This window comes from Pogona vitticeps, chromosome 4 (genome assembly GCF_051106095.1).
Source record: "Pogona vitticeps strain Pit_001003342236 chromosome 4, PviZW2.1, whole genome shotgun sequence".
NCBI lineage: Eukaryota > Metazoa > Chordata > Lepidosauria > Squamata > Agamidae > Pogona > Pogona vitticeps.
In genome coordinates, this window is record NC_135786.1 from 83,345,223 (window position 1) to 83,371,614 (window position 26,392).

Below are 26,392 nucleotides of genomic sequence, written 5' to 3' on the forward strand. Positions count from 1 at the left end.
CATATTTCATGTTCTTTTCCTTCTGTTTCCATTCGTCATCGAAGTATCTTTTTGTTTGTCAATTATTGGGTTATGATACACATTTTCTGTTCTGGCCTTTGTATCAGCTGGTTCTTCAGTTGCTGATAAAATTTTTGTTGTGTTTCATTTGGCGCATAAATGTTCACCAGCAATATTCTCCCTTTAGAGATTTCCACCATTAATAATCTTCCATCTGTTAATGCATATACCAATTTTGGTTCTAGCTCCTTTTTTATGTATATTGCTACTTCTTTCTTCTTTTGTTGATTTGAGGCTATAAAGATTTACCCAATTTTGGATTTTCTAACAGCTTTGAACCTGGGAAAGATTCTGAGGACCTCATGATTGGAGTGGGGGAAAGACTTTAATGTATAGCAGCAGTCCTGGTGGTGGTGATTTTTAGACATTATAGACTTTCTCACCATCCCAAAGCCCCAAAGGCTTCCCTAGGGTGAAAGAAATTCCGAAAGAGCGTTGGAACTTAGAGCGGGGGATGGGAAATTTTAATTAAGCAATAAAAGCTCATAGCTGATGGTGTCATCAGCTCGTGTGGGCATAAGTTGCACAACAGAATTCCAGCCAATGAGGAATCACTTTTAGTTCAACAAGGGGAAAAAAGTAAGCATGTGCTTAATTCATCCACTAAAATCAAACAGAACTATGTTTGGTTGGCTTGTCCTTTCCACGGAAATGCAAATAAGCCCCTTTCCAAGAACAACGGCAAAATGACTGGGTAGGCTGAATGGATGTGTCATTAGTTAATTGGTAATGTATTTGCTTGAATCAGATGCTTGAATTCTCCGTTCAGTGGTTTCACCCATTGGAGAACATCACCAGATCTTGAACATATTCTTTGGAGCCTGTTAGTATATGGAACAAAACATTAAGTATAGAACAGATTGCCAAAGGGGAGACTAATTTGTAATCCCTTTTAAAGAAAAATAAATAATAGATTATTCTCCAAATATATGCTGCATGTAGTTCAGCAAGCCAATTGTAATCTCCTGGGGAAACAAGATTTTCCCCTGCAACCTGAGTAGCTGGTGGACCACCTGGGAATACCTGCAACATTTTTGGAAGCTTAGCAAAATAGGGAATTACTGATTTCTCCTTTTCACCTAAAAGAAGCAATTCAGTATTATTATTCTCTCTCTTCTTCCTGGATGTTGACTTCTTATACTATTATTATTATTTGTTATTATTATTTACTGGCCAGGTATGTAAACCATACCCAGAATTTAATATGGCTACCGGCCATACTTAAAAACACTACACACACACACACCACCATTAACAGAAAAATTCACAAGACAATTAAGAACAAATTCTACAAAAACCGATTGCCTCAACTCCCAGTTGCGTCAGATGGTTACAAATTCAGCAGTTTGATGGCACAGGGATAAAAGCTATTTTTGTGCCTCGATGTTTTAGTATACAGCGTCTTGTATCGCCGACCAGAGGGGAGAAGATTAAACAAGTTGTGACCAGGATGCCGTGGATCTGCCGCGATCTTTTCCACTCTCTTTTTAACCCGTGCAATGTACAACTCTTCCAATGATGGCAAATCAGCTCTGATTATTTTTCCAGCAGTTCTGACAGTCCTCTGAAGCCTGTTCTTGTCCAGTTTGGTTGCCGAGAGCAGAGGACAGATTCAATAATGCCTCTGTAAAATTGGACAAGCAGCTCCCGAGGCAGATTGAATTTCCGAAGTTGTCGTAGGAAATACAGACGCTGGTGAGCTTTTTTAATGATGCCATCGATGTTAATTGACCATTTCAGGTCCCGAGAGAGTACAGTGCCCAGGAACCTGAACGACTCTACTACAGAGACCGTGCTGCCTAAGATGGAAAGTGGGGAGTATACAAGGGGGGTGTTTCCGAGAGTCCACTACCATCTCCACCGTTTTCTGTGGGTTGAGCACTAAGCTATTACTGTTGCATCATGCGACAATATGCTCAACTTCCCGTCTGTATGCCGACTCGTCACCGTTCTTAATAAGTCCAATGACCGTCGTATCATCTGCAAACTTCAGAATCTTAACAGAGGGATTCGTGGAAATACAATCGTTTGTATATAAGGAGAAAAGTAATGGGGAAAGTACACACCCTTGGGGGGCTCCCATACTAACTGTACGGATATTAGATGTTGTTTCCCCCAGTCTCACTTGCTGTTTCCTATTTATCAGAAAGCTATGTATCCATTTACAAACAGAAATGGGTACCTTTAGTTGAATCAATTTAAGATACAATTTAGATGGTACAATTGTATTAAACGCGGAACTGAAGTTGACAAAAAGAACCCGTGCATAAGACCCTGAGGAATCCAGATGTTGTAGGATGTAGTGCATAGTCATATTGACAGCATCATCTACTGATCTGTTAGGCCGGTATGCAAACTGAAGAGGGTCCAACAAAGGATCAGTGATGTCCTTCAGATGGGTCAGCACCAATCTCTCAAAGACTTTCATCACTACAGATGTTAAGGTGATGGGTCTGTAGTCGTTCAGTCCGCTAATAGAAGCTTTCTTAGGTACTGGGGTAATAGTGGAAGTTTTAAGACAAGTAGGGACACTACACAACTCCAACGAGCTGTTGAAAATCCGTGTTAGGATAGGCGCTAATTGTGCAGCGCACACTTTCAGACAGAAGGAAGTCACCCCATCTGCTCCCGGAGCTTTCCTAACCTTTTGTATCTGAAGAAGATCACGCACATCTTTTTCGCAAATCACCAAGGAAGTAGATTCCTGAGATAAAGGAACAACAGTAGGAGAGGCGGTTTTTAATACTTCTGAACCCAAATGGTTTACCGCAGGTGTAGATGGTGGTGTTTCAAATCTGCAGTAGAACTCATTTAGGTCATCTGCCAATTTCTGGTTTCCCAGAACCGGGGAAGATGTTTTCTTATAACCCGTAATGTTCTGTAAGTTCCTCCAGAGAGTAGCAGAGTCATGATTTTCCATTTGTGTCTTCAACTTGTCACTGTACGTTCTTTTTGCCGCTCGAATTTCCTTATTCAGTATATTTCTAGCCTGATTATACAGGGTTCTGTCTCCGTTCCTGTAAGGTACCTCTTTGGCATGTCGAAATTTCTTAAGCCTTGCTGTAAACCAGGCTTTGTTATTATTGTAGATACGCACGGTCTTAGTAGGCACACATAAGTCTTCACAGAACTTAATATAAGATGTTATGGTTTCAGTAAGTTCGTCTAAGTTATTGGAAGTAGACTGAAACATATTCCAATCAGTGCAGTCAAAACAAGCCTGCAACTTTAACTTTGCATCCTCAGTCCAACGCTTGACTGTCTTAACCACTGGCTTAACAGCTTTCAGTTTCTGTTTATAAGTTGGAATAAGAAAAATCAGGCAGTGGTCAGAGCGGCCGAGGGCAGCACGAGGGACAGAATGATAAGCACCCTTAATTGTGGTGTAGCAATGGTCTAACGTATTTTTATCCCTGGTGGAACAACTAACATGCTGTTTGTATCTAGGCAATTCATGTAATAAATTTGCCTTGTTAAAATCCCCTAGGACTATAAGCAGAGAGTCAGGATATTTCCTCTCTAGTCTATTTATCAAGTCAGCAAGAATACATACTGCACTATTGGTACAAGCTTGGGGGGCAATATAAATTCCACCTAAGATTATCGAAGAGAATTCTCTTGGGGAATAAAATGGATGGCAATTAATAAACAAAGCTTCCAAGTCCTCACAACAGGTTTTCTCTAACACAGTCACATCTCTACACCAATCTCTGTTTATATAAAAACAAATACCTCCACCCTTCGATTTCCCAGATGTTTCAAGTACGCGGTCTTTCAAGTACCCCTTGTTTTCTTCCCCTATGGATATTTTTGACTGTTTCAGCAGGAAAGTACAGCAACATATGATTTTTGGAGATTCCAGGATGAAACACTTTAGTCTCTGTGACATAACAAGAAGAATTTGAATTTATAATCTTACGTCATTTATATAATACGAATCCCAATGTCTGAATAACTGAGAATCTATCTTGGGGACCATGAATGTCAGGGATGGCTTCTGGACTGAGTTGGAAGGGCCCCTGACTCCTAACTTTGGGTAATGGCCCTTGGTCCAATTACAAGCTTCCAATGATGCATCTGTTTGAGAAAGAAGGTGTCTAACTGCATAGCCACACCATTTCTATATTTGCTGATTGATTTCCACCTAAGATTACCAGATATTGATATATCGGAACACACATACAGTGGTGCCTTGATTTATGACCATAATACGTTCCAGAAGATGGATGTAACTCAAAATGGTTGTAAGTCAAAGCACCATCTCCCATAGGAATGCATTAAAATGCAATTAATCTGTTCCGGCAGAAGAAAAAATCACACACACAAAAAAAAACCCATGCAAGACTCATTGGAAAAATGATTAATCCCTTCCGTCCAAAGGGGGGGGGGGAGAAAAGCAATCAAGCATGCAAGAACTATCAGAAATGCACAGAAAACAAACAGAGCAGGTAGGAAATGCACAGAGAACAAAGAGGCCAGGTTGGAAATGCAAAGAAAACAAAGGAAAAAGCAAAGGAAGCATGCAGGACCCATTGTAAGTGGGGAACCCCCTCAAAAGCAGCCAAACCCCCTAGACCCATTGGAAATGGGAGGGAAAAGCAAAAAACAAACCAACCCCCCAAGACCCATCACAGCACAGAAACATAACTGCTCCCAGCCCAAAAACACGCTGCAAAACCACCCAGAACAGTTTTTAAAAAGCAGAAAACAGCACCTTACCTTACCAGGCAGCCCGAAGCCTCCCTGAAAACACACACACACACACACACACACACAGAAGCAGCTACAAAGAAGCAGCCTCGTCGCCACCTACAGTTGGCAATTTGAATTTCCCGCCTTTTTTCTCTGCCTTTCTCTGTTCGTAAGCGGAAGCTCTGGTTGCAAGTAGAAGCAAAATTTTGCAGCCAGAGCTGGTCATTGTTACATAACAGCACTGATGTTACCTGTCTGTCATGGGTTTGGAGGGAAAGTTCCATCCTATGGGGAGTGGAAGGCGGGACATCAGGAGGAGGGGCTGTACTGTATAAATATGTGATGCCTGTGTGGTGAAGGGAGATGCTGAGACAGACTGTGAGACACTGGGTTGGGACGAAGCAGCAGCTGGGGAAGAAGAAGCTGTTGTGGGAGTCTGTGTGTCTGACAGGGTACTACTGTGGGTCAGAGTACCACCCTGATAGGTTCAGGGGTCTGTGGGTTAGCCAGAACTGATGGGTTCAGGGTCTGTGCTTTAAGTTAAAGGTTCTAGGTGAACCAAACTGTATGCTTGTGTGTGTGAGAATAAGCCACGTTACTTTATTTTATTCACCTGATTGTTTTATTTACCCTGTTTGTATCTAAAATAAACCTTATTCTTTTATTGTTTAAAAATCCATCCCTGGTCTGTGTGACTTATTATAGGGAATGGTTGGTGGCAGCTTAGTAACTGTGTGATAGATCCCAGTAGGTCTGGGTTTGTCACATTGATTGGTGTCCAGCGTGTGGGATACGACTGGTCCAGTTGTCCAGCGGTCCAGCAAAGCCTTGGCAAGTGTGCCCAGAGCAAGGGGGGTCTAGTCAGGGACAGTCTGAGGCGCGTAGGTAATCTTCTAGGTGTACCTCACGGGGAGGTGCACTAGTAGAAGAACGTGCCAACTGGGGAGACTTAGATTAAGGTGCTCTGAGGCAGCCTAGTTTTGGCGGGAAAAGCTGAGGCAAAACTGCGTAGCAACAGTGAGCTAGCTTGCCAGCTGAGAGGCCCAGCAGAGGGGGGTAGGCTCTGACTCGATACTGTTGCAAATTTAGTGCTGAAGAACAGCAGCAATCTCTAGGAGAGCTGGTTCTGAGGCAAGAAGGAAAAAAAGTGGTCGTTTTATTCTGAGGCTTGACTTTTTAAAGCAGCCTGTTCTGAGGGGGGGGTATGCCCTTGACTCGAAGCCAAGTAGCAGACATGAGTGAAGTGAAAGACCCCCAGATTGACCAAGGTTCTGAGGATGAATTTGGCTCAGTGCAAGGTGACAGCACAGGAGAGCAGGACCCAGAACTCAGAAAATTGCTCATAGCCCAACAGCATGAACTGAGGATGAGGCAATTGGAAAAAGAAGAAAGATTAGAGAGAGAGAAAATTGCTCTGGAAAAAGAAAGAATGGCGTTTGAATTAAGAAAACTGGAAATGATGAACCAGAACCATAATAACAATAGGGATTCTGAGGGAGGCCAGTTGTCTAAGGCTGACCTGAAGAAATTCCCTGTGTACCACAAGGGAGATTGTCCTGAGGTGTTCTTTTCCTTAGTGGAAAGAGCGTTTGTGGACTTCTCAGTGAGGGAAACTGAGAAGATGACCATCATGCGATCTTTAATCAGTGGTAGCCTTGCTGAAGTTTATGCCGAGATGCCTGAGGAACTGATGAAAGATTTTGCAGAGTTCAAAAAACTGGTGTTTGCAAGACATGGGATAAATGCAGAGCAGCTGAGACAAAGATTCAGGTCCCTTACCAAGAAGCCAGAACAGACTTTTACCCAAGTGGGGGCCCAATTGGTGAGGCTGCTTGAGAAATGGCTATCGCAGGAGGGGACAGAGACCTATGAACAGCTTAAAGACTTGATAGCCCTGGAACAGTTCTATTCAGTTCTGCATGGGGAATTGAAATTCCAGGTGAGGGAAAGGAAACCGAAATCTGTGGCAGCAGCCGCAGAAATCGCGGATTTTATCTCCCAAATAAGAAAGCCCTTGGGTGAGGGGAAATCTGTAGGTAAACCCAAAGAAACCTACAGCAAGTACTCTCAGGGACCAGGGAAAAGCCAGCAAGGGGGAGGGGCCCATGGTGAAGGGAAGCCCTCAGGCATGAAACCAAGCCCTCAGAATTTGGAGGGAAAACCGAAACCAGAGGAGAGAGAATCCAAATACCCTAGAAAATGCTATTTCTGTCAGGGAAAGGGTCATCTGATCTCAGAATGTGAGAAATTGAAGCAGCTAAAAGGAATGGTGCCTCAGAATTCTAGTGGGACCAAGCCAAAAGCTGTGTTCTGTGTCCAGAAAGAGCAAAGCTCAGGGTCACAGAGGGAGCCTGTTGCCATGGCTACTCAGTCTGGGACAGCTGCCTCTGCTGATCAGGCTGAGGAAAATGGTCCTCTTCTGGAGGTAAAGCGCTGCTTGCTGATAAAAACAGATTCTCAGTTGTTTGAGACAGCAGGGGTGGACGTAGGAATACTTGACCGTCAGTATAGGGGGCTGCGGGACACTTGTTCCCAGGTAACCCTGTGCCATCCAGATATCATTCCTAGGGAGTTTATAATCCCAAATGAGAGCATGAAGGTGGCAGGGATTGAGGGGCAGATAATCTCTCTGCCAGTAGCAGAGGTACCTGTCAACTTTCAAGGCTGGAGGGGAGATTGGCGGATAGCGATTTCATCGACTCTGCCAGCAGCCGTGCTCGTGGGAAATGACCTGGCTGAACATGTGAAACGGGGGCTAGTGATTACACGCTCACAAGCCACCACAGGGACAGTTCAGGGGGGTAATGATGAGCCGGAGACGGAGGCAGAGGGGAGTTCAGAAGCTGTGGTGGAAACCTTAACCACAGACAGCAGATTTGGACAGGAGCAGAAGGCAGACGCCACTCTCCAAAAGTGTTTTGAACAGGTGACTGACGCCCAGCTAACACCTGAAACCCCAGTGAGATTTCTGGAGGAAAAGGGGATTTTATATAGAGAAACCCTGAGGAGTATCTCAAAAGGGGGAGATGGGATCAGAAGTCAGCTGGTGGTACCTGAAAAGTATCGCCCCATGATTTTAAAAAGGGGTCACTCTGACATGTTTGCTGCACACTTAGGGGTGAAAGGGCCCCTTGATTTGATCAAGCAAGATTGGGAGCAGATCACCCAGGATGACCCACAAGACGTTGTGACATACATAGACACCTTGATGAATGACCTAAGGAGAAATCTAGAGCTGGCAGCAGAAAACCTGCAAGCTCAGAAGGTCAAACAGAAAACATGGTATGACCACAAAGCTAGAGAGAGGCACTTTGACCCAGGGGAGGAAGTGCTCTGGCTTAGGCCCTGCAGAGAGAATAAACTGCAGCTCAAATGGGCAGGACCATATAGGGTCATTTACAAGATGTCAGACCTGAACTACCTTATAGAGCAGGAGGAGAACCAAGCAAGGAGGGTGGTTCATGTGAATGCCCTAAAACCCTACTACAGAGGGGAACAGAGGGTTTTATTCGCGATAAAAGCAGCTGAGAGTGAGGAAGCTGAATTACCCTTCTGGGAGGGTAGAGGGGAAGTAAAATACAACCCAGAGGAGGTAAAGATCAGTCCTGCACTCACCCAGGACCAGCAGCAAGAACTAAAAATGCTGCTTAGTAAATATCAGCAGGTGTTTTCCAACAAGCCGGGGATAGTGAAGGGAGTGATGCATCGGATCCACACAGGAGATGCACCCCCGCAGGCAGTATCCCCATACCGAGTAACGGGACCCTATAGGGACAAGGTGCGGAAGGAGTTGGACGAAATGCTGAGGGAGAACATAATCGTCCCCTCTTCTAGTCCTTGGTCCTCTCCGATAGTCCTTGTGGACAAGCCTGATGGGAGCATTAGGTTTTGTGTCGATTACAGGAAATTAAACCGTGTAACCACTCCTGATGCCTACCCAATGCCCAGGCTAGACAACCTGATTGAAACCATAGGGGGTTGTCGGTTCATCTCATCATTGGACCTGGTAAAGGGATATTGGCAATTAAGAATTGATCCCAGGGATCAAGAAAAGACTGCCTTTTGCAGCCCTTTTGGTCTCTATGAGTTTCGAGTCCTGAGCTTTGGTCTCAGAAATGCACCAGCCACATTCCAAAGGCTGATGGACCAGACCTTGGCAGGGCTCAGTGACTTTACAGTGGCCTACATTGACGACATAGGGATCTTCAGTAATACCTGGGAAGATCACCTGATACACCTGGAGTTAGTGCTGCAGAGGTTAAGTGCAGCAGGGCTAACAGTAAAGGCCAGCAAGTGTCAGCTGGGTAGCCCAAAAATAAAATACTTGGGTCACATGGTAGGGGGAGGAATGATAAAACCCCTAGAGGCCAAAATAGAAGCTGTTCGTGATTGGCCTAGACCCAACACCAAGAAAAAAGTCAAATCATTTCTTGGGTTGGTGGGCTACTACAGAAAGTTCATCCCGAGGTTTAGCGAGATTGCGGCTCCGCTGACCGATCTGACGAGGAAGAAGGCTGATGACCGCATCCCGTGGACCAGCGACTGTGAGGCGGCGTTCCAGAGGTTGAAGGAGGCGTTAATCAACTATCCTGTCCTGCGTGCTCCAGACTTCGACCGGGAGTTTATCATCTACACCGATGCGTCTAACAGCGGGGTAGGAGCAGTTCTGTGCCAAGAGGATGAGAATGGTGACCAGCATCCAGTGTCCTACCTGAGTAGGAAACTTCAAAAAGGTGAGAGACATTTGGCAACCGTGGAGAAGGAGTGTTTGGCCATAGTCTACGCGATCCAGAAGGCCAAGCCTTACATCTGGGGAAGACATTTTGTTCTGTGTACTGACCATTCACCATTGCAATGGTTAAAGACAATGAAAACCCACAATAGCAAACTTATGAGGTGGGCTTTGAACTTACAGGACTATGACTTTGAAGTGAAGGTGGTCAGAGGGTCAGTGAACTGTGTTGCTGACGCCTTATCAAGAAGACCTGAAGACTGAAGACGGCGAAAGAACATGGACTATATGTATATAATGAAAACAAAAAGTTAAAATGTACCTGGTTTTGAATTTGGTTGGTATTAATAAAGGTAACTTGATGTACTGTATATGGTAAAATGTTTAAATGCATATTTGCTATGGTTTAACTTGGAGTGTAAGTATATGTAAGTATTATATGGTATGTATAAATGTTGTTGTGTATTTTATGCAGGTTGTTTTTTTGGTGAAAAGCACCTTAGCTTTCCCCCTACAAAACAACTTTTAAAGAGGGGAGGTGTTACATAACAGCACTGATGTTACCTGTCTGTCATGGGTTTGGAGGGAAAGTTCCATCCTATGGGGAGTGGAAGGCGGGACATCAGGAGGAGGGGCTGTACTGTATAAATATGTGATGCCTGTGTGGTGAAGGGAGATGCTGAGACAGACTGTGAGACACTGGGTTGGGACGAAGCAGCAGCTGGGGAAGAAGAAGCTGTTGTGGGAGTCTGTGTGTCTGACAGGGTACTACTGTGGGTCAGAGTACCACCCTGATAGGTTCAGGGGTCTGTGGGTTAGCCAGAACTGATGGGTTCAGGGTCTGTGCTTTAAGTTAAAGGTTCTAGGTGAACCAAACTGTATGCTTGTGTGTGTGAGAATAAGCCACGTTACTTTATTTTATTCACCTGATTGTTTTATTTACCCTGTTTGTATCTAAAATAAACCTTATTCTTTTATTGTTTAAAAATCCATCCCTGGTCTGTGTGACTTATTATAGGGAATGGTTGGTGGCAGCTTAGTAACTGTGTGATAGATCCCAGTAGGTCTGGGTTTGTCACAGTCATAACTTGAAATGGTTGTAAGTAGGGACGTTTGTAAGTCGAGGCACCACTGTATTGTGTTACATCACATCAGTGCTATAGCTCTGTGTCATAAATGAATCCCAATCTGATAGTAATGTTTGGAACTATCTAAGCAGGGGTGTTAGATATGGAAATGCAGGTATTCATCATGACAGTTCTTGTGACCACCTCCCCACCATAAGAAGTGTCCAAAAATTCAGGCAGCTAGATCAGACCATGACAAAAATGAAGTACGGGTCTTTTGTAAAGTTAATAGCTCTTAATTTTCAAGAGTCAACCATCCTCAAATACTTGTAGTACAACAGGGGCAGACTGCAACTGTATATTGTTTCTAGGAAAATCTTCCTCAGCTGCTGTGAGAGTTACACCTAAGCTCAGAGGAACCTGAAGGTGATGGAAGATCATTTTGAAGTCCTTGCTCCTCAGAAAGTCTGAGGGTTTTGATCTTGCAAGGCTGGCTCCAGTATACAGTTACCATTGTCCAGTTTGTGTTTCATGTTATTAGTGGTCACAGACATGCGAACAGTGTGTTCTTACACTGAACATTTTGGATGCTGAGAAATCCAGGTATGAAATAATTCATGATAAATGATACTTGAGAAATGATAGGGCTTTGACAGCGATAATTTGCCACAGAATGATAGTGGTTTGTGTCATTTCAGTGGCACATGGTGAAAATCACCATAACTGTCTCTGCATCCACTAAGACAAATACAGTAGGGCCCCCATATATGTAGGAGATTGGTTCCAAGCCGTACCCCCTACGGGTGCTGAACACTGCGGATAACAGCAAATGCTATACAGAGCAGGGTAAAAGAAAATAATCCAGAAATACATGTTTTCACCATGTACAGGCCACTAGAGGAAGCCAGATTCCCAGCTCCCTGTTCTGGTAAATACATCATGAAAATACATATTTCTAGTTTTTTCCCTTTTAATATTTTTAATGTTTTCAAACTGCAGATAAGTGAAACTGCAAATACCTTCTAAAAAGTACTTAAGAAATTAGCTTCTCCACTACAGCTTTTGATCTGGAATGTTTTGTTCCATTTTGTTTGAGTATTAATTGAAAGTCTGTGAACAAAAGGTTTTTGCTAGACATGAAGTTCAAATGGGCAGTACCATAAGAGCTCAACTCTGTCTCTGGAATAAAGAAATGCTAAAAATAAACAATGCATTTAGAAGGGAAGAAAAGATGCAGAAAGCCATATAAAAACTCACTGTAAGGTAAAGGTAAACATTCCCCTTGACATTTAGTCAGTCGTGTCCGACTCTAGGGGGCAGTGCTCATCCCCGTTTCCAAGCCATAGAGCCAGCGTTTGTCCGAAGACAGTTTCCATTGTCACGTGGCCAGCATGGCTATACACGGAATGCTGTTTACCTTCCCACCGAGGTGGTACCTATTTATCTACTCACATTTGCATGCTTTCGAACTGCTAGATTAGCAGGAGCTCGGACAAGCGACAGGAGCTCACTCCGTTGCATGGATTCGATCTTACGACTGCTGGTCTTCTGACCCTGCAGCACACAAAGGCTTCTGCAGTTTAGCCCACAGCACCACCACGTTCCCTTATAACTAAGCATAATAAGATGAATATTGTATGGACAGTGAGAAAAATACTGATAATACCAGTGAGAACTTGGTACATTATGGAGAGCAGACGTTCCATCTGGAAGAACCCTTCATTTTCCCCCCTACGCTTTTACGTCACTCCAACTCATAGGTCATAGTTATTTTGGCCATTCAGACAACTTTCATTTATTTCAAGACAGTTTTTGCTGCATGCATTGTTTTGTTCAAAATATCGTATTAATGCAATTCCCCACCCTCCTTGGTTGCTTTGATGTAATCTGAAAAGTAGTTTTAGAAAAAAAATATGGTGGCGATTCTAAACACTGCAAAAAGAAACAAGTTGCAGAAATTATCTTCAGCTTCCAGCTTGTTCTACAGAAGCTTAAAGCAGTCCTTTTTTCTCAGTGCTCCATCTAGGAAATCTGTGACCCAGACTTTTTCCTTGCTGAAAGACTAAAAATAACAATAGATGATAGGATCAACTGTGCCAATGGGATACACTTCAGAATTCTAATGATGCCTTGGTATGAAATAATTCATGATAAATGCACAAATGAGCTCAGCTTTTATATCCAGAGGGTGTCCCAAAATAAAATTAAGTATCCTGAAGTATCTAGAGGCACAATATTCCATTTGCTTTTCATGACCTATTGGCAGCATTAGGGCATATTAATAGTATAACAACTCTATCAAATTCTTTTTCCCATCCACCCTCACAATGGGCACAATCAGATGTCATTATAAGCCATGGTTCTGCAGGATGAATCAGTATGCTGCCTTGTAGCCCCACCTGCAGCAGGACTAGCTAAACAGATCCATGGTTTGTTTAGAGTGATGTCTGAACTTATCTCCAGCTAGCTGTCTCACTAGCCTTTCCCTCTACAAGCCAGAACAACCTCCAAGTAATTTCCCTGATTCTTAGGGGAGAAACAAGTGTCACAGCTGATGGATACTGGGCTTGGATTTCACACTACATGAATCATGGATTGCAAGAACATGGTTTATTTAGTCATTTCTACCTGAAGTAGTGATGAGGCAGTAGAAGTTGACTCATCACCACAAGCCAGCATCCAGTAACTGTTGTGGTGTACAAACATGGCCAATGCTTTCTAACAGAGTTGACAAGTCAACGGCAGTCAATTCACTGAGTTTTGAGGCAAAATCCTAAGATCAGGAATAGATCCTTGTGATGTCATGAGGCTGAGCAGGCAAAAATTGGGAAGGGGGATTTCCTCCGCCTTGCAACAAGAAGGCTAATGTGTCATCATGCTAGTGCTCTACCACCTACTTTGCACCAAATTGCATGATGGGCCTACAGACAGTGTAATGAAAAAGACATGAAGGTAGGGGACCAGGGAGAGACCTGATGGGTGCAGGTGCTCTGGCCCATCATGCCATTTAGAGCAACAAACACAATATTATTTTCAGCAACCTTTGGCATCTGCTTGAAATAGGTGGAGATGGATGCCCAGCCTTGAAAGCCACTTTAGATATACAAGTCAAGCTAACTCTTCTTTCCATTTGGTTCATCCTGAGATTTGTTTCTTTCCTTGTCAGTACCCTGAGATCGGGCAACCAATCTCAGGAGACAAAAAGACCAATTAAAATATGTGACCCAGATCTGTAGCACTATGTGACTCTACATGCAATCCCAAGCAAGCTTTGGATCAGTATTTCCTAAATATATTCTAACTCTCTGCTGCTCTACAAATCCTTTATTTTTAAAATTTTTTTAAAATCTTGAAGCTGTGTACTTGTGAAGCAGTTTGATTTATGGCATGCACGTTTATTTTTCCACTGGGGAAAGGGCCAAGGTCCCACTAGGTATGTCTGCTGCCAAAGGCCTCTGATAGGCACCAAGCCATTCTTTGGATTCTTTTGTACAGCACTCATTTTCCTGCTTCCTAAGGATATAAGGCTCCTAAGGAAGAAGTGAAGCTGTGGCATGGTTGTTTTTGCTGCAGACCAGACAGGCCTGCTCTGAAAAGTCTATAAAGTTGCTGCCATTAAGCTAGAGAAAAGACGTTTCTTGAAAGCTGCTGCTGTTTTCATTCTTGGGATGCCAACTATTCTTCTAACTCCTGCTTCCTATTGGGAGCAAAAAAACCCAGTCTGGCTGCACTCCAGAAGCCAGACATTGGCCCACTATTCTGCAAAGAATCTGCCTTTAAAAACACCCAACAACAACAAAGCTCCATTTTCATTCTCAAGGAAATTTAATTGCAGGAAAGTATATTGAGATGTTCTTGTGGCATGGGTTCTTGGTGATATAGAGGAAATGGATGCAATCCATAAAAAAAGCTGCAGCTATAATGAAACACCTTCCTTAAAATGACAAGGAGGGAAAGAAGCTATTGTATTGCAGGAGGTCACGGTGTATCACAAATCCCTATGGCTGCTGCTTGAAAAACCTGGATAAGGCTCTTGAAATAGTGAAATATAGTGACAGAGGAGATATCAGCCGCCTCAGAGTCCTTTTCTTTCTCTACTCCATCTCTTTAGAACTTGACATCCACGCCTAACTGCCGTGCTTTCTTTATAGTTCTATACAGCAATGCCACTCGTAGGAGTATTAACAAATATTACTTCTCAGCTCACTCCAAGGTCTCCAGCACAAGAGGAACAAAGCTGCAAGCATGTGCAAACTCAGAGTCCCTGTGTAAACCAGAGTATTTGGTGAACCCCTTTAAAAACATGGGGCACGGTTAGAAAGTGGCAACCATAATAATTTTTCACAAGGACTGTTGTTTTCTTTAATTTCTCACAATTTGGCTGAATCTGTGCAAAAAGTCCTTCTTGCGCCTTCTCTTGCCAAGAGAGCACAAAATACCTCACCCTCACCATGGGTGAGAAGAGTAATGTTGCAGGTCCTCAACCTCAGCTGTGAGGGCAAGAAAAGTGAGGATTTACATCCATATTTCCAATAAAAGGAGGACCTCCTGGATTGCCTACCCTTCCAGTGCTTTTTCCTTGATTTAAATCAATTTCTACATGTGTAACTTAGCAGCGCTTAGGAAACCTGGGTCTTTTTTTCCCCCTCCCTTTATAGCAGGACACAAATGTTTTCAAAAGTTCAAGCCTGAACAGATTTCCAATAGGAATTTAAAAGTCTCCTTTCCCAGCAGAAACAGAAGCTATCAATTCTCAACTTGCCTGCCCATGTGAAATAGTGGGTTCCTGCCTCCGATGTCGCAGTTTTGTTTCAAATAGCCTTGATGATGGCAGGGTACACGAGAATGACAAAATCATAAAGATGACAGCCTAATCTTCAAAGATGACCGATCTCAGATAAAAGATTAAGTAACTCCGCATTTGAAATACCAGATTATCAGTCTCCCAGCATCTCGCCTGTATACACCTCCTGCTGAGTTTTGCACAGATATCACTGACACGTTAAGATGCTACATCTTAGACACCAGAATTGCTACAGAGAATTCTGTTCCCTCAAGCCATTGAGTTGAAAGCAACAGGCCCTCCACTGAAATATTAGTTAATCAAACATATGTCTTTGAGACAGGCATGCAACAGATAAATACATTTTGGAGTACTGTAGTTACTTTACAACTTCTAAAATAGTTAATTTTGCTATGTAATTATTACAGGTGAGCTGGCAGAGGATTAGTGATTATTCCATAATTTTTATTATCCAGTTTTATGTACCCCAATACACAAAAATAAAAGCTGTACTTACAAGAATTATTAGACAAGCTGGTCCTATAAAACTCCATATAAAATTATTCTTTGTGCTGAGCCAACATCTGAAAAATAAAACGTTTCAAATGCTTTGAAATAAGTTTACAGATCAAACCTCCTTGTCTGGGGAATCAACTGATCCCAGAATCTGTCTTGGAATTAGTCAACGACAAATAATAAAAATAATTGTAATTAGTTACTTTTTGGATAACAGGGTTGTAATGAAGTTGTATTTCAAAAACAATGCAACAGGCATGAATCCAAACAAAAAGTAACAGTTAACTTCAAAGGTCACTTTTAGAAGAAGCTTGGATACACATTTTTGAGAGGAATTTTGGTGGAATTTGATAGGAATTTGCCATTCATAAAGTGACATCAATCAAGGGAAAATCCCAGACTAACTCCTTTTTTTCATCACTTAACCACTTCTCACCCAAAGACAAAGCAATTGTCAGGGCTGCTTTTCAACAAGTATGAATGGTAGTGAGCACAAGAGGGGTCCTGTAAACCATCTTAACTGCTGCCAACATTCAGGCTACTTTTTGTTATGTAAAGCTTAGCATCCCTTTTCCTCCTGGCAATGGGAGCATGATATGGTGCAGCAATATTGGGCCATTTCCTGGCTTTTTGAACTGTGGGTACAGAAGCACAATATATTGCATTCATAAAGCAGAGGACTTTTGAGGAACTGAATAGTTCAGTTGACATTGTATTTCATGAAGTACCTGATGAAGTAGATCAGAATCCATGCAAAGCTATGCTAAAATGCACTCCTACTCCTGCCATAATACTTTTTTTTTCTTTCCTTTTTTTCCCCTTTTGGGTTGGATGAAAGACTATACATTTTAACCTAGAATCCTAGTAATAATTTCCAGCTTTCACAATCCATGAATGATGGGAGATGTTTGGAAGCATGCCCTGGAGAATGGGGAATTTATGCGCGAAGGCTTTCACGGCTGGGATCTAATTGTTGTTGTGGGTTTTTCAGGCTCTTAGACCATGTTCTGAAGGTTGTTCTTCCTAACATTTCACCAGTCTCTGTGGCCGGCATCTTCAGAGGACAGCACTCTGACAAGTAGCATGGTCCCAAACCATGTGTTGTCCTCTGAAGATGCCGGCCACAGAGACTGGCGAAACATTAGGAAGAACAACCTTCAGAACATGGCCAAAGAGCCTGAAAAACCCACAACAACCAATGGGGAATTTGTTCAGAAAAGAAGAGGCATCTCAGTGTTTTCACATAGTACTTGGGTCCTTTTCAGGAGAAAGGCAGGGTAAAAATATTTTAAATAAATAAATGTAAATTAAAAAATAAATATAGTACTTGTGTGTTGAGCTGTTTGACTGGAAACACTCAGCCCTGAAAAATCAGTGGCAGGAGGGATTCTGACTACCTGTTTCAGGTAAGAAGCCTATTTTAGGCCACCTTTTCATGCTGAGAAATGGAATGTAGATCCAGCATAGCCCCCCCCCCCCCAATTGCTTTTCAAAAGACAATCACTGTAGTGAAACATGGCTGTATCAACTTTTTCTGGAATGTCTAGTCATACGGATGCCTACTTTTATTCAAAGTGCCCAGGCAACTTTATCACTTTATCAGACAACTCTAGATTGTATGAACTGAGTGACTAGTCAGAAACAGGGTTATGCTATCACATTCTAGTGGGCTGATACAGCAAAGGTTATGTCAGAACTATCTGTAACAAAAGCCAATTCAAAAACAGTGACCTACACATCTGTTGTTCCGTAGTATTTGTATCCCAATGCTGCAGAAATGCCAACTACCACTGCTGGGCTCACATAGCCAAAGATATAGAAGTTCTTGTGTAGAAAACCTTTGTTGTAAATTACTCCGACAACGATAAGGTACAGGTGTATGCCTTCGATACACATCCAAGCAAAGGCAGCTAACAGGAAATAATGGAGCAATCCAGCAGTGACTGAGCAGAATAGCTAGAGGAGCAAATAACAAAAAACAAAAAAACAAAAAAAAAACAGCTGATAAATTCAACCCTATGTAACCTCCAGTTCTACAAAGAAATGTACGAAAGCAGGATTGTTCTAAGCTGGAAGGGAAAAAAATCAACCCAAATAAGTGGGCATAACTCCTGGTGATACTGCTAGAACATTGCCAGCGTAAGTATAAGTTAAGAATCTGCCTCCATCTTGCTTAATTAGATGTCTCATTCTCGGAAGTAGACCACTGGCAGAAGAGCTATCATATTTTCAGTGAGGCTTAAGCTTCTGAGCAAGATTGGCTGAAAGACTTAGATGTGTATTTTATATTCACAGCTAGTCATGTGGAACTCAAATGTCAACATTCAGATTAAGGCTGGGAAATGTTACATGCACCTTTGAAAATGGCCCTTTAGAGTATCTATTTGCTTTCATACTCGAAGTGAAGAAACAATAAGGAAAGGCTACGCACCTTGTTGCTGCTCATGTTAATTCCAACAAGAAAAATGAGCTCTGCCAGGAAAAGACTGCAACAGAGATTTTTATGAATCGTTGTTCGCGTACTTTGAATTTCACTGAAGAACCAAAATGTGAAAATGCACAGGGAGAGGCAAACCAGTGAGATAATTATTCCAAGCTCAGTGATTCTTGTCAGAATGTGATCCTTGATGTTCTAGGAGGAAAATCATAATATGTTAAAAGAGAATGTCTCACCAATGATTTAAAACTCAATTTTTGTCCTTCTTATATTCCACCCACCCACCCACCCCCATTGTGCTTCTCCCCCTTTTTTTCCTGTAGAATGTAAATGAAATTATTGGTGGGGACATAGCATAAATAGATAAACAATGTTGGAAAGATTGTTTTTTTAAAAAATGCTGTGACAATCCTTGGTGCAGGATTTTAGTGTTGTTAAGATCTTAATGCTAATTGTTGGAGAGGATCTGCAGAAAGTTTGTTGAAAAATTGTGGGGGGGGGGGACCAGAAATGTGGAAGGAAGGTGAAGGACAAACAGCCAGTTTTTTTGAGGAACAAGAATTTGTAGTCATCAGCATCACATTCAAATTGCCACCTAGGAGAGTGTATACATGGAAATCCCTGGAAGACAGCATTAACAACCATACTACAGTGGTGCCTCATTTAACGGGTGCTCCGTTTAGCGACGAAATCGCTTAGCGATGACTTTTTTGGAGCGTTTTTGTGCTTCGTTTAGTGATGGTCCCTATGCGCGATTTTCACTTAGCGATGGTTGGGACCATGCTTCGCATAGCGATTATATTTTGGGTCCCCTGTTTTGCTTAACGATGGTTTAAACAGCCTCATGTTTGTTGTTTTTTAAATGTTTTTCTGTTATTTATAAAGTTAAAGTTTACTGTTTAAAATGTTTGAAATCATAAAATGCACTTAATAAACCCTTTGTTAACTAAATTTGACTTTGTTCTGATTTTTTTTAATTTGTTTTTGTATTTTTCCCCCATTGAGATGCATTGAATAGGTTTCAATGCATTTGAATTGGGGGACTGCATTTCGCTTAGCGATGTTTCCTATAGCAATTTTCGCTTAAGAATGGCAATTCGTTCCTATTGGAACGGATTATTCGGTTTTCAATGCATTTCAATGGGAAACCACTGTATATGGGACCAAAAGACTTATATAGCTAATTAAAGGTCCTGGACAGTGCTAAGTCAGCAAAAATCTATCCAGACTGACTTAAATTCACAATATAATATGGTCATTACTATGGTTTGCCTCCTCTTAAAGAAAATACAGAAGAACATACAGGAGAAAACCCAGAAATTAAACACCTGATTACTCTGCATATCCAGTTAAGGAGATGCATCATGAAGAGATCAATGAGAACTCACATTCACATAGCCCAGACATAAATGGTACTCTATAAATTTAGAGAGGTATTAGCTTATGTGATCAACAACAATATTGAAATGTGAATGGAACTAAGATGTGGTTGTCGGAAGAAATAGAAGAGCTAGTGGAAGAGAGACAAAGTTAGAGTAATAAAGATGGCATTAGATACAGAGAACTGCATAAGAACAACTGAATTTTTTTTACAGAAGTCAGAGGAAAATAGATGTCCAAATAGTGTACTGAAATAGAAAACCTAGGGGAAACCTACAACTTCTTTAAATGTGCATTAAAAAGAACAAGGAGATAACATGTTTTAAAAAATCATAGCGCCCACTACTAGTGGATAGCAATAATTCCATGGTATTGATGCTGAGGATAAAATTGAAGCATATAAAATGAGCACATTGAAGAGCTGTTTTAATATAATGACAGAAAAACAAAATTCATTGTACCAGATGTGAATGAACTAGAAACACCCAAATCTAAAGCTGGATTTGCACTGTGGTGCAAGAAAACAAAGCTCTATGATTTTTTTTTTTGGGACAACTTAAGATATTTTAATAAATGTTTTGGATCTAATATACAGAACAGAAATTATGTATGAAAATTCCAGACCGACGCTTATTCCATTCTCATATGGGAAAATGCCAAATTTTATCATGACAACAGAATCATAACCCTACATAACAATTTACTTAAAGTTTCCTTAAAGAAAATACACTGAATATGTGGAACTAGATGAGATGGCAGAAGACATAGAGATGTGAGGAGAAAGATGTTACAATCTTCCCACCGCTGTCAATGTGTTCTCTGGGAATATCTTTAGAGAAGCACCTTTTTACTCAAATGACACTATTATTGTCAACAGAGGGATTATCAACAATGTTTGGTATGCAGATGATACAGTATTATTAGATGACAATGTAAATTGTCTGCAAAAGTTAACCAGTAAGGTCAGTGAAGTAAGGAATGAACACAGTCTCAGAATTAAGGCTAAGAAAACCCACTTTATGATAGCTGGAAAATGCAAGCAGCTATAGAAAGATTAGAGCATTTGAAATGTGGATTTACCACGGGTTGCTGAGAATTTCCTGGATGAATGGATGACCAACAATGAAGTGCTAATATGAATGACTTTATTCCAAAAATACAAACAAATAAATACATAAATGAAGAAAAGTAAAATTCAAATTAAAAATCACAAATATAAAAAGCAGAAGGATAGAATGCACACCATACAAATTATGGAATACAAATCTTTAAGTAGAGAAAATTCAGATTGATACAACTGATCATTCAGGGTAAAATAAAATAAAGAAGTGCAGGTGATGGGATCAGCTGTGAAGATTTTGGGGCATTAAAGTCTCCCCCATCCCATTCCCAATGCCTTCCCCAGGTCAAAAGTGATCCTTAGAGAGCCTTGGAAGTTTGGGGAGGGTGTTTAGCAAACTTTAAAATAAGGATTAGCATTTTTGGTATCTGATATCTTCTGGATTTGCATCTGCACAATGTGATTTCAGCCACTGACTGTCAAACCTGGAAGAGGAGTTTGGATACAAGACCACATCATTATTGAGAACTGCTGGAGCTAAAGTCAACATAGCCATGATGACCTCTGACTTTTGGTAGGAAGGAAGGAAGCAACAAGAAAGAGGAGGTTCTGATACTGATTTGGATAGCCTCTTTTGCATGTGAAGAAAAATTCCTGTCACATCTGAAACATGATTTATTTATTTATTTATTAAATTTATACCCCGCCCCTCTAGATCATGTCTACTCGGGGTGGCTTACAACATGATCAGTGTTGAACCACTGTTTGGGGTCAAAAGATAGGAAGTTTGTATCTCTTTTATGGTGGACCCCTCAGTAAAAGTTTCAGGGGTACATGATTTCTCCTTTCAGTTATATTCAGCCTCCCATGTCATCATGTTTCTGATCACTATGGACAAATGTTTCTTGCAAAAATACTGCATGCACAAGGACAACTATGCAGTTTTCCCCCTTTCCCCCCAGCAGATTGGGGGGGGGGGAAAACTGCACTGTTCTTCACACAGTCAAACAAATGGGCATACCTGCAGACTTTAAACCACCGTGCTGCTCGGCACATGACGACACACCCCAAATGGAAACTGCTTGCATTATTGCTTTTGCAGTCCACATTTCCCAACAAACCTCTGGCCTATGTTATTAACTGGAGACCTTTTTTCCGCCTCCCAACCTGCATCCTGTTCTTACACCCAGATTGCAGCCGTGTCCAGATCAGCTTTTAACCACCTCAGGCAAATCACCCAACTCTGCTCCTACCTAGATGAGGGATCCCACCGGACCTTGGGGCAGGTGCTGGTCATCTCTTGGGTGGACTACTGCAATACTCTCTTTGTGGGGCTTCCCTTGAAGCTGACCCAGAGACAACATCGGGTCCAGAATGTGGTAGTCAGACTGATGGTTTGTGTAAGCAAATTCAATCTCATCATTCTGGTTCTGGCTCGCTTCCACTTGCTACCCATTGCATCCTGGGTTAGGTTCAAGGTTCTGTCACTCACACATAAAGCCCTCCATGGTTTGGGAGCATCCTTCCCCAGTGTCATCTGCCCAACCTACTAGATCTTCATAGGTGAGGCTCCTCTACATTGTTACCCCAAAGGAGGTCCATAAGTCATCTACAAGAGGAACGGCCTTCTTCGTGGTGACTCCAACTTTGTGGAACCAGCTTCCAGAGTTGCTTTGCCTGGCATTCTCCCTTCGACATTAAGGTGGCAGCTGAATATGTGGCATTTCAGGAGGTTTTCCACACCAGCCTTAGTTGTCTGCCTAATTTTCATCCACCATTTTCCTGCATTATTGTTTCAGTGCCATCTGTTTGATTATTTTTAATGGGTTTTAGTAGTTTTATTTCATTTCTGTTCTGTGCTGTTTTTATTATAAACCACCCAGATTAGTGCCTTGGTGGTAATGGGAGCAGTATACAAATCAAATCAAACCAAATCAATCAACCCGGCCTTCTGCAGCTGCCCATACAGATTCCTCAACTGCATCTGTTACACCTGAACTGTGGACTTAATCCTTATTCTCTGCTTAGGCATTTCTGCCTAGTAAGATTGTAAGATAATGAGTATGCAACAAATCAGCAGAAATAAGGAGGGAAATTATCATATATGGGCAGACCCTTCAGGTTTGAGCTATTGCATACATAGACCTATAGGCTTCCGACTGCTGTAGCTGGGGGCTGACTGTTATGACTGCTACACAGAAGCCATAGGCTGTCAGACATAAAGGCAGCACCAGCTGATGTCACCCAGTTTTGAAGGTGCTATGAATCCAGTGCAGGTTTTAGTCTGCACTTTGCAGTAGTTATCCAAGGTGCTGAATCAATTTTAGGGATAGAGTTTACTGTTTTGTATAGTGTGTTAAGTGTGGATTGAAAGCTGGCATGGATGCACAGCACTCTTGAAGCTGGAGTCACCAGTTGCCACTTCATAGGGTATGAGCAAAGCATACCAAGAGATTGTTCAGTATTGTTGGGGACATAGTCTAAGTGTTACAATAGAGCTAGGAGTGGCATCTCCCTAACAATCAACTTCCGCCTGTCTAATGATAGGGCTGGCACTGTGCACTGTTGATTCATTACCTGAAAATGAAGTATATACAGATCACATGTACTTTGTACATGAAACAGTGCACCACACTAATTTAATAGAAATATTAATAAAAGCAGGTAAAAGCTTACAGAGCCCTGAGAGTAGTTGACACAGAACATAACACAGAGAATGTGTGCTACATTGTTGTAATAGATTATTCAGAGAGTCTAAGAACATAAAGTTCAGGGGCAGCCTAACCATGAAAATATCTAATGCTTTAGAATTATTTCATTGTGTGTCCTCGGTGAGAAAAAATATAATGAAGAAGAAAATGTGATGATTTAACTACTCAGGGGGAAAAGACTGCTGCACACTTTACATATATGTCAGAAATAGAAATGAATAAACACAATGTATAAAAAGGCACTTACAACTTTAGAATCGTTTGAGGACATCAGAATAGCAAAATGAGTGAAATGATTACATCGGCATGAAGTATGAGTGCTATTGAAATCTGTCCGCTCACATCCTTCTGTTGACCAGTTTCCTTCCATTGTGTCTTCTAAATAACTCCAAAATGCACACTTAATATCCTTTTTGTCTATGGTCTGGAACAAAAACAAAATGGTTTACGGATGGCAAATGGCACAAAATCACTCAAAAAGAAATATCTGTTAGATTAGTGAAAGCAATTCATCATGTGTTTTTCAATACACTAACTGCAAAACCTTAACCATTCATAAGTCGGATCAAGAAGCAGCAGGTGCAGAAAAACAAAACAAAGCAAACAGAAAGACTGAGAAAATGAAGCACACGAACTAAAGATGGGGATGGGGAAGAGACCTTTACACCTGGTTTCTTCCAGTGCCTCCCAGCGTTTTCCTATGATGATAATACACTTGCAATTAATTGCAATGACTATGTTTTGATGCTCATTGCCTTTTCTCAGGTTTGCTAATTTTCTTTTCTCTGATTGAACCTAATTTGGAGTTTTTGAATCCCCTGCAACTTTAATGGAAAGCCATTCCAGGATTATCTTTAGAACATTCTGCCTTTCTTCTTCTGTACTATTTCCCTTCCTCCTCAGAAAAAACCTCCAACCTGTGTTCATGCCAGTTGTTGTTTTACTGAGGGTAAGAAAGGACCATCAATGGGTGTGGGCCAAGAGAGGGCGCAGCCCACCTGCCATTTTTGTGGGGAGGTGCACTTCTTGCTCACACCATAGATGACCAAAGCCTACAGCTGTATGCTGAACTTCTTCCAAATCAGTCATGATGACTTTTTTTCTTAGCAATCCTAACAGAAAACCATAAATCACAACAGATATTTATAGTAGCCTTACCAGGTCATAAGTTAATCATGTCTTTTTCAAACTGCTTAGAGAACAATGACTAATCCTTCTCTTTTGACACTTTCTCCACATGGAAATCAATATGGCCAGAGATGAGAAACTGTTGCTCGTGTGCTCACTTTCTCAGGATTCTTGCATATTGCCTACACATGAGCAAGAGTTTCTCCTCTTTGGACACCCCACTCTCTATGTGGAGAAAGAGACAATGGAAAGGGACGTTATCCCTGTCTAGCATGACAACAGGACAGATAATGACTGAATACCACCTATGTTTCAGTCTAGGTTCAGGATGGTTTTGGAATCTCTCCAGTAGTACATGCCTGCCATTCTGCTGTCTGCTTTAAATTATTACTGTGCCCCATGTTACATACCAATGCTGGAGGCATTCAAGAGAAAATTGGACAATCATCAGCCAGATCTGCTCTGATTTTGATTCCTGCATTGAGCAGGGAGTTGGAATCGTTGGCCTTAGAGGTCCCTTTCAGCTCAATGATTCTGTGCTTCTATGCACAGGAAATAACTAGGCTTCTCTGAGTATCCAGTTCTTCAGTGAAACTGTCTTTGCTACTACAGACAGAACCTGCTTGTAAAATATGGCAGCATCATTTCTTCCCATGCCCTGCTAAATCTGCCAAGCTACCTTTGCCGCTACAGGCAAACAGAAGCACACTCTGGATAGTGTGCTTGAAAAATGCTGAGAGCTAAAGAGGAGACTTGAGCAGTGCTGACAAATTATTGACAAACGGGCACTAGACCCAACATGCAGTTATTATTCTTGTCACTTCCTATCAACCCTCTGCAGTCGGTAACACATTCCCTTCCTGGTGCTTGCTGTGCAAAATTCAGGGCTGTAATTTCCCCTCTAATGGCATTATACCCACACAAACTCCCAGTGCATGAACACATTGCTACATGCTACAAAAATAATTACTGGCTTAGTTTTAATTGAGATATGATTAAAAAGAAAGCTTACCTGTGCATGCTTCAAAGTAAATGTTATTTCCTCAGCTGGGTAGAGCCTAGGTGGAGTGGAGCTAATGGTGACAGCTATAACTGATGAGCCTACTGTCTCTCCATGCTCTGAATTTTCCTTCAGTGAGAAGTTCTGGGATGATGAAAGCAGACAGCCAATATTGCTGTACTGCAGAAATACCACGGCAGCAGTGCCTATCAATCAGACATACTGCGCTTAGTGGGCTGTGGTTCATATATGTGTAGTAAAACAAAGCAAACACTGAACAGTCAACATTCTTACTGCTCTTGTGTAAAATATGCAAAACTGATAGAACACAATATTTGCAAATACACTCATTAAAACAAGGATTAGAGACTATGAAGAATGCCTGTCTTTCCAAGCAAGAGAACCTCCATAAGTATTAAAAATGAATATTTGCAATAGAGAACTAAACAGCTGGATTCAGTGGGCTGGATCTAAATGTAGGCACTCTCAATGATAATAACTTTGATTCACACTTGATGTGTATAACTTGAAGTGGCATGGATGTCATTGTTATATTGCATTCCTCGTACCAACCCATCTTCTGTACCCTTGACTGTGATGGATCTCTGGGTTAAGTAACATACCAGTGTTACAACCCAGAATATATATTCATATATAACTATAAGGGCTATTCTAACAATCTGAATGGAAGTAGCAGATGTTAATGGGGAGTAGTGAAGAGCAACCAGTAGAAGACAATAACATTAATTGGAGTAATTGATGAAATGTATTTCAATATTGCAGAATGGAACTGGTGATGGTGATCATCCTGATCACCGTGATGGGT

General features: G+C 41.6%; 1 protein-coding gene across 1 annotated transcript in view; it reads right to left on the reverse strand.

Annotated features, from left to right (window-relative positions):
* Positions 1-26,392, reverse strand: part of ADGRL4 (adhesion G protein-coupled receptor L4) — a 134,894-nt gene that overhangs the window by 26,228 nt on the left and 82,274 nt on the right. Inside the window, exons 9-13 of the mRNA XM_020812571.3 lie at positions 25,579-25,772; positions 23,686-23,862; positions 18,282-18,482; positions 17,586-17,806; positions 15,852-15,918 (exon numbers count right to left, since the gene is read on the reverse strand). Of these exons, the coding sequence (XP_020668230.3) occupies positions 15,852-15,918; positions 17,586-17,806; positions 18,282-18,482; positions 23,686-23,862; positions 25,579-25,772 (860 nt within the window). The remainder of the gene's footprint in view (positions 1-15,851; positions 15,919-17,585; positions 17,807-18,281; positions 18,483-23,685; positions 23,863-25,578; positions 25,773-26,392) is intronic.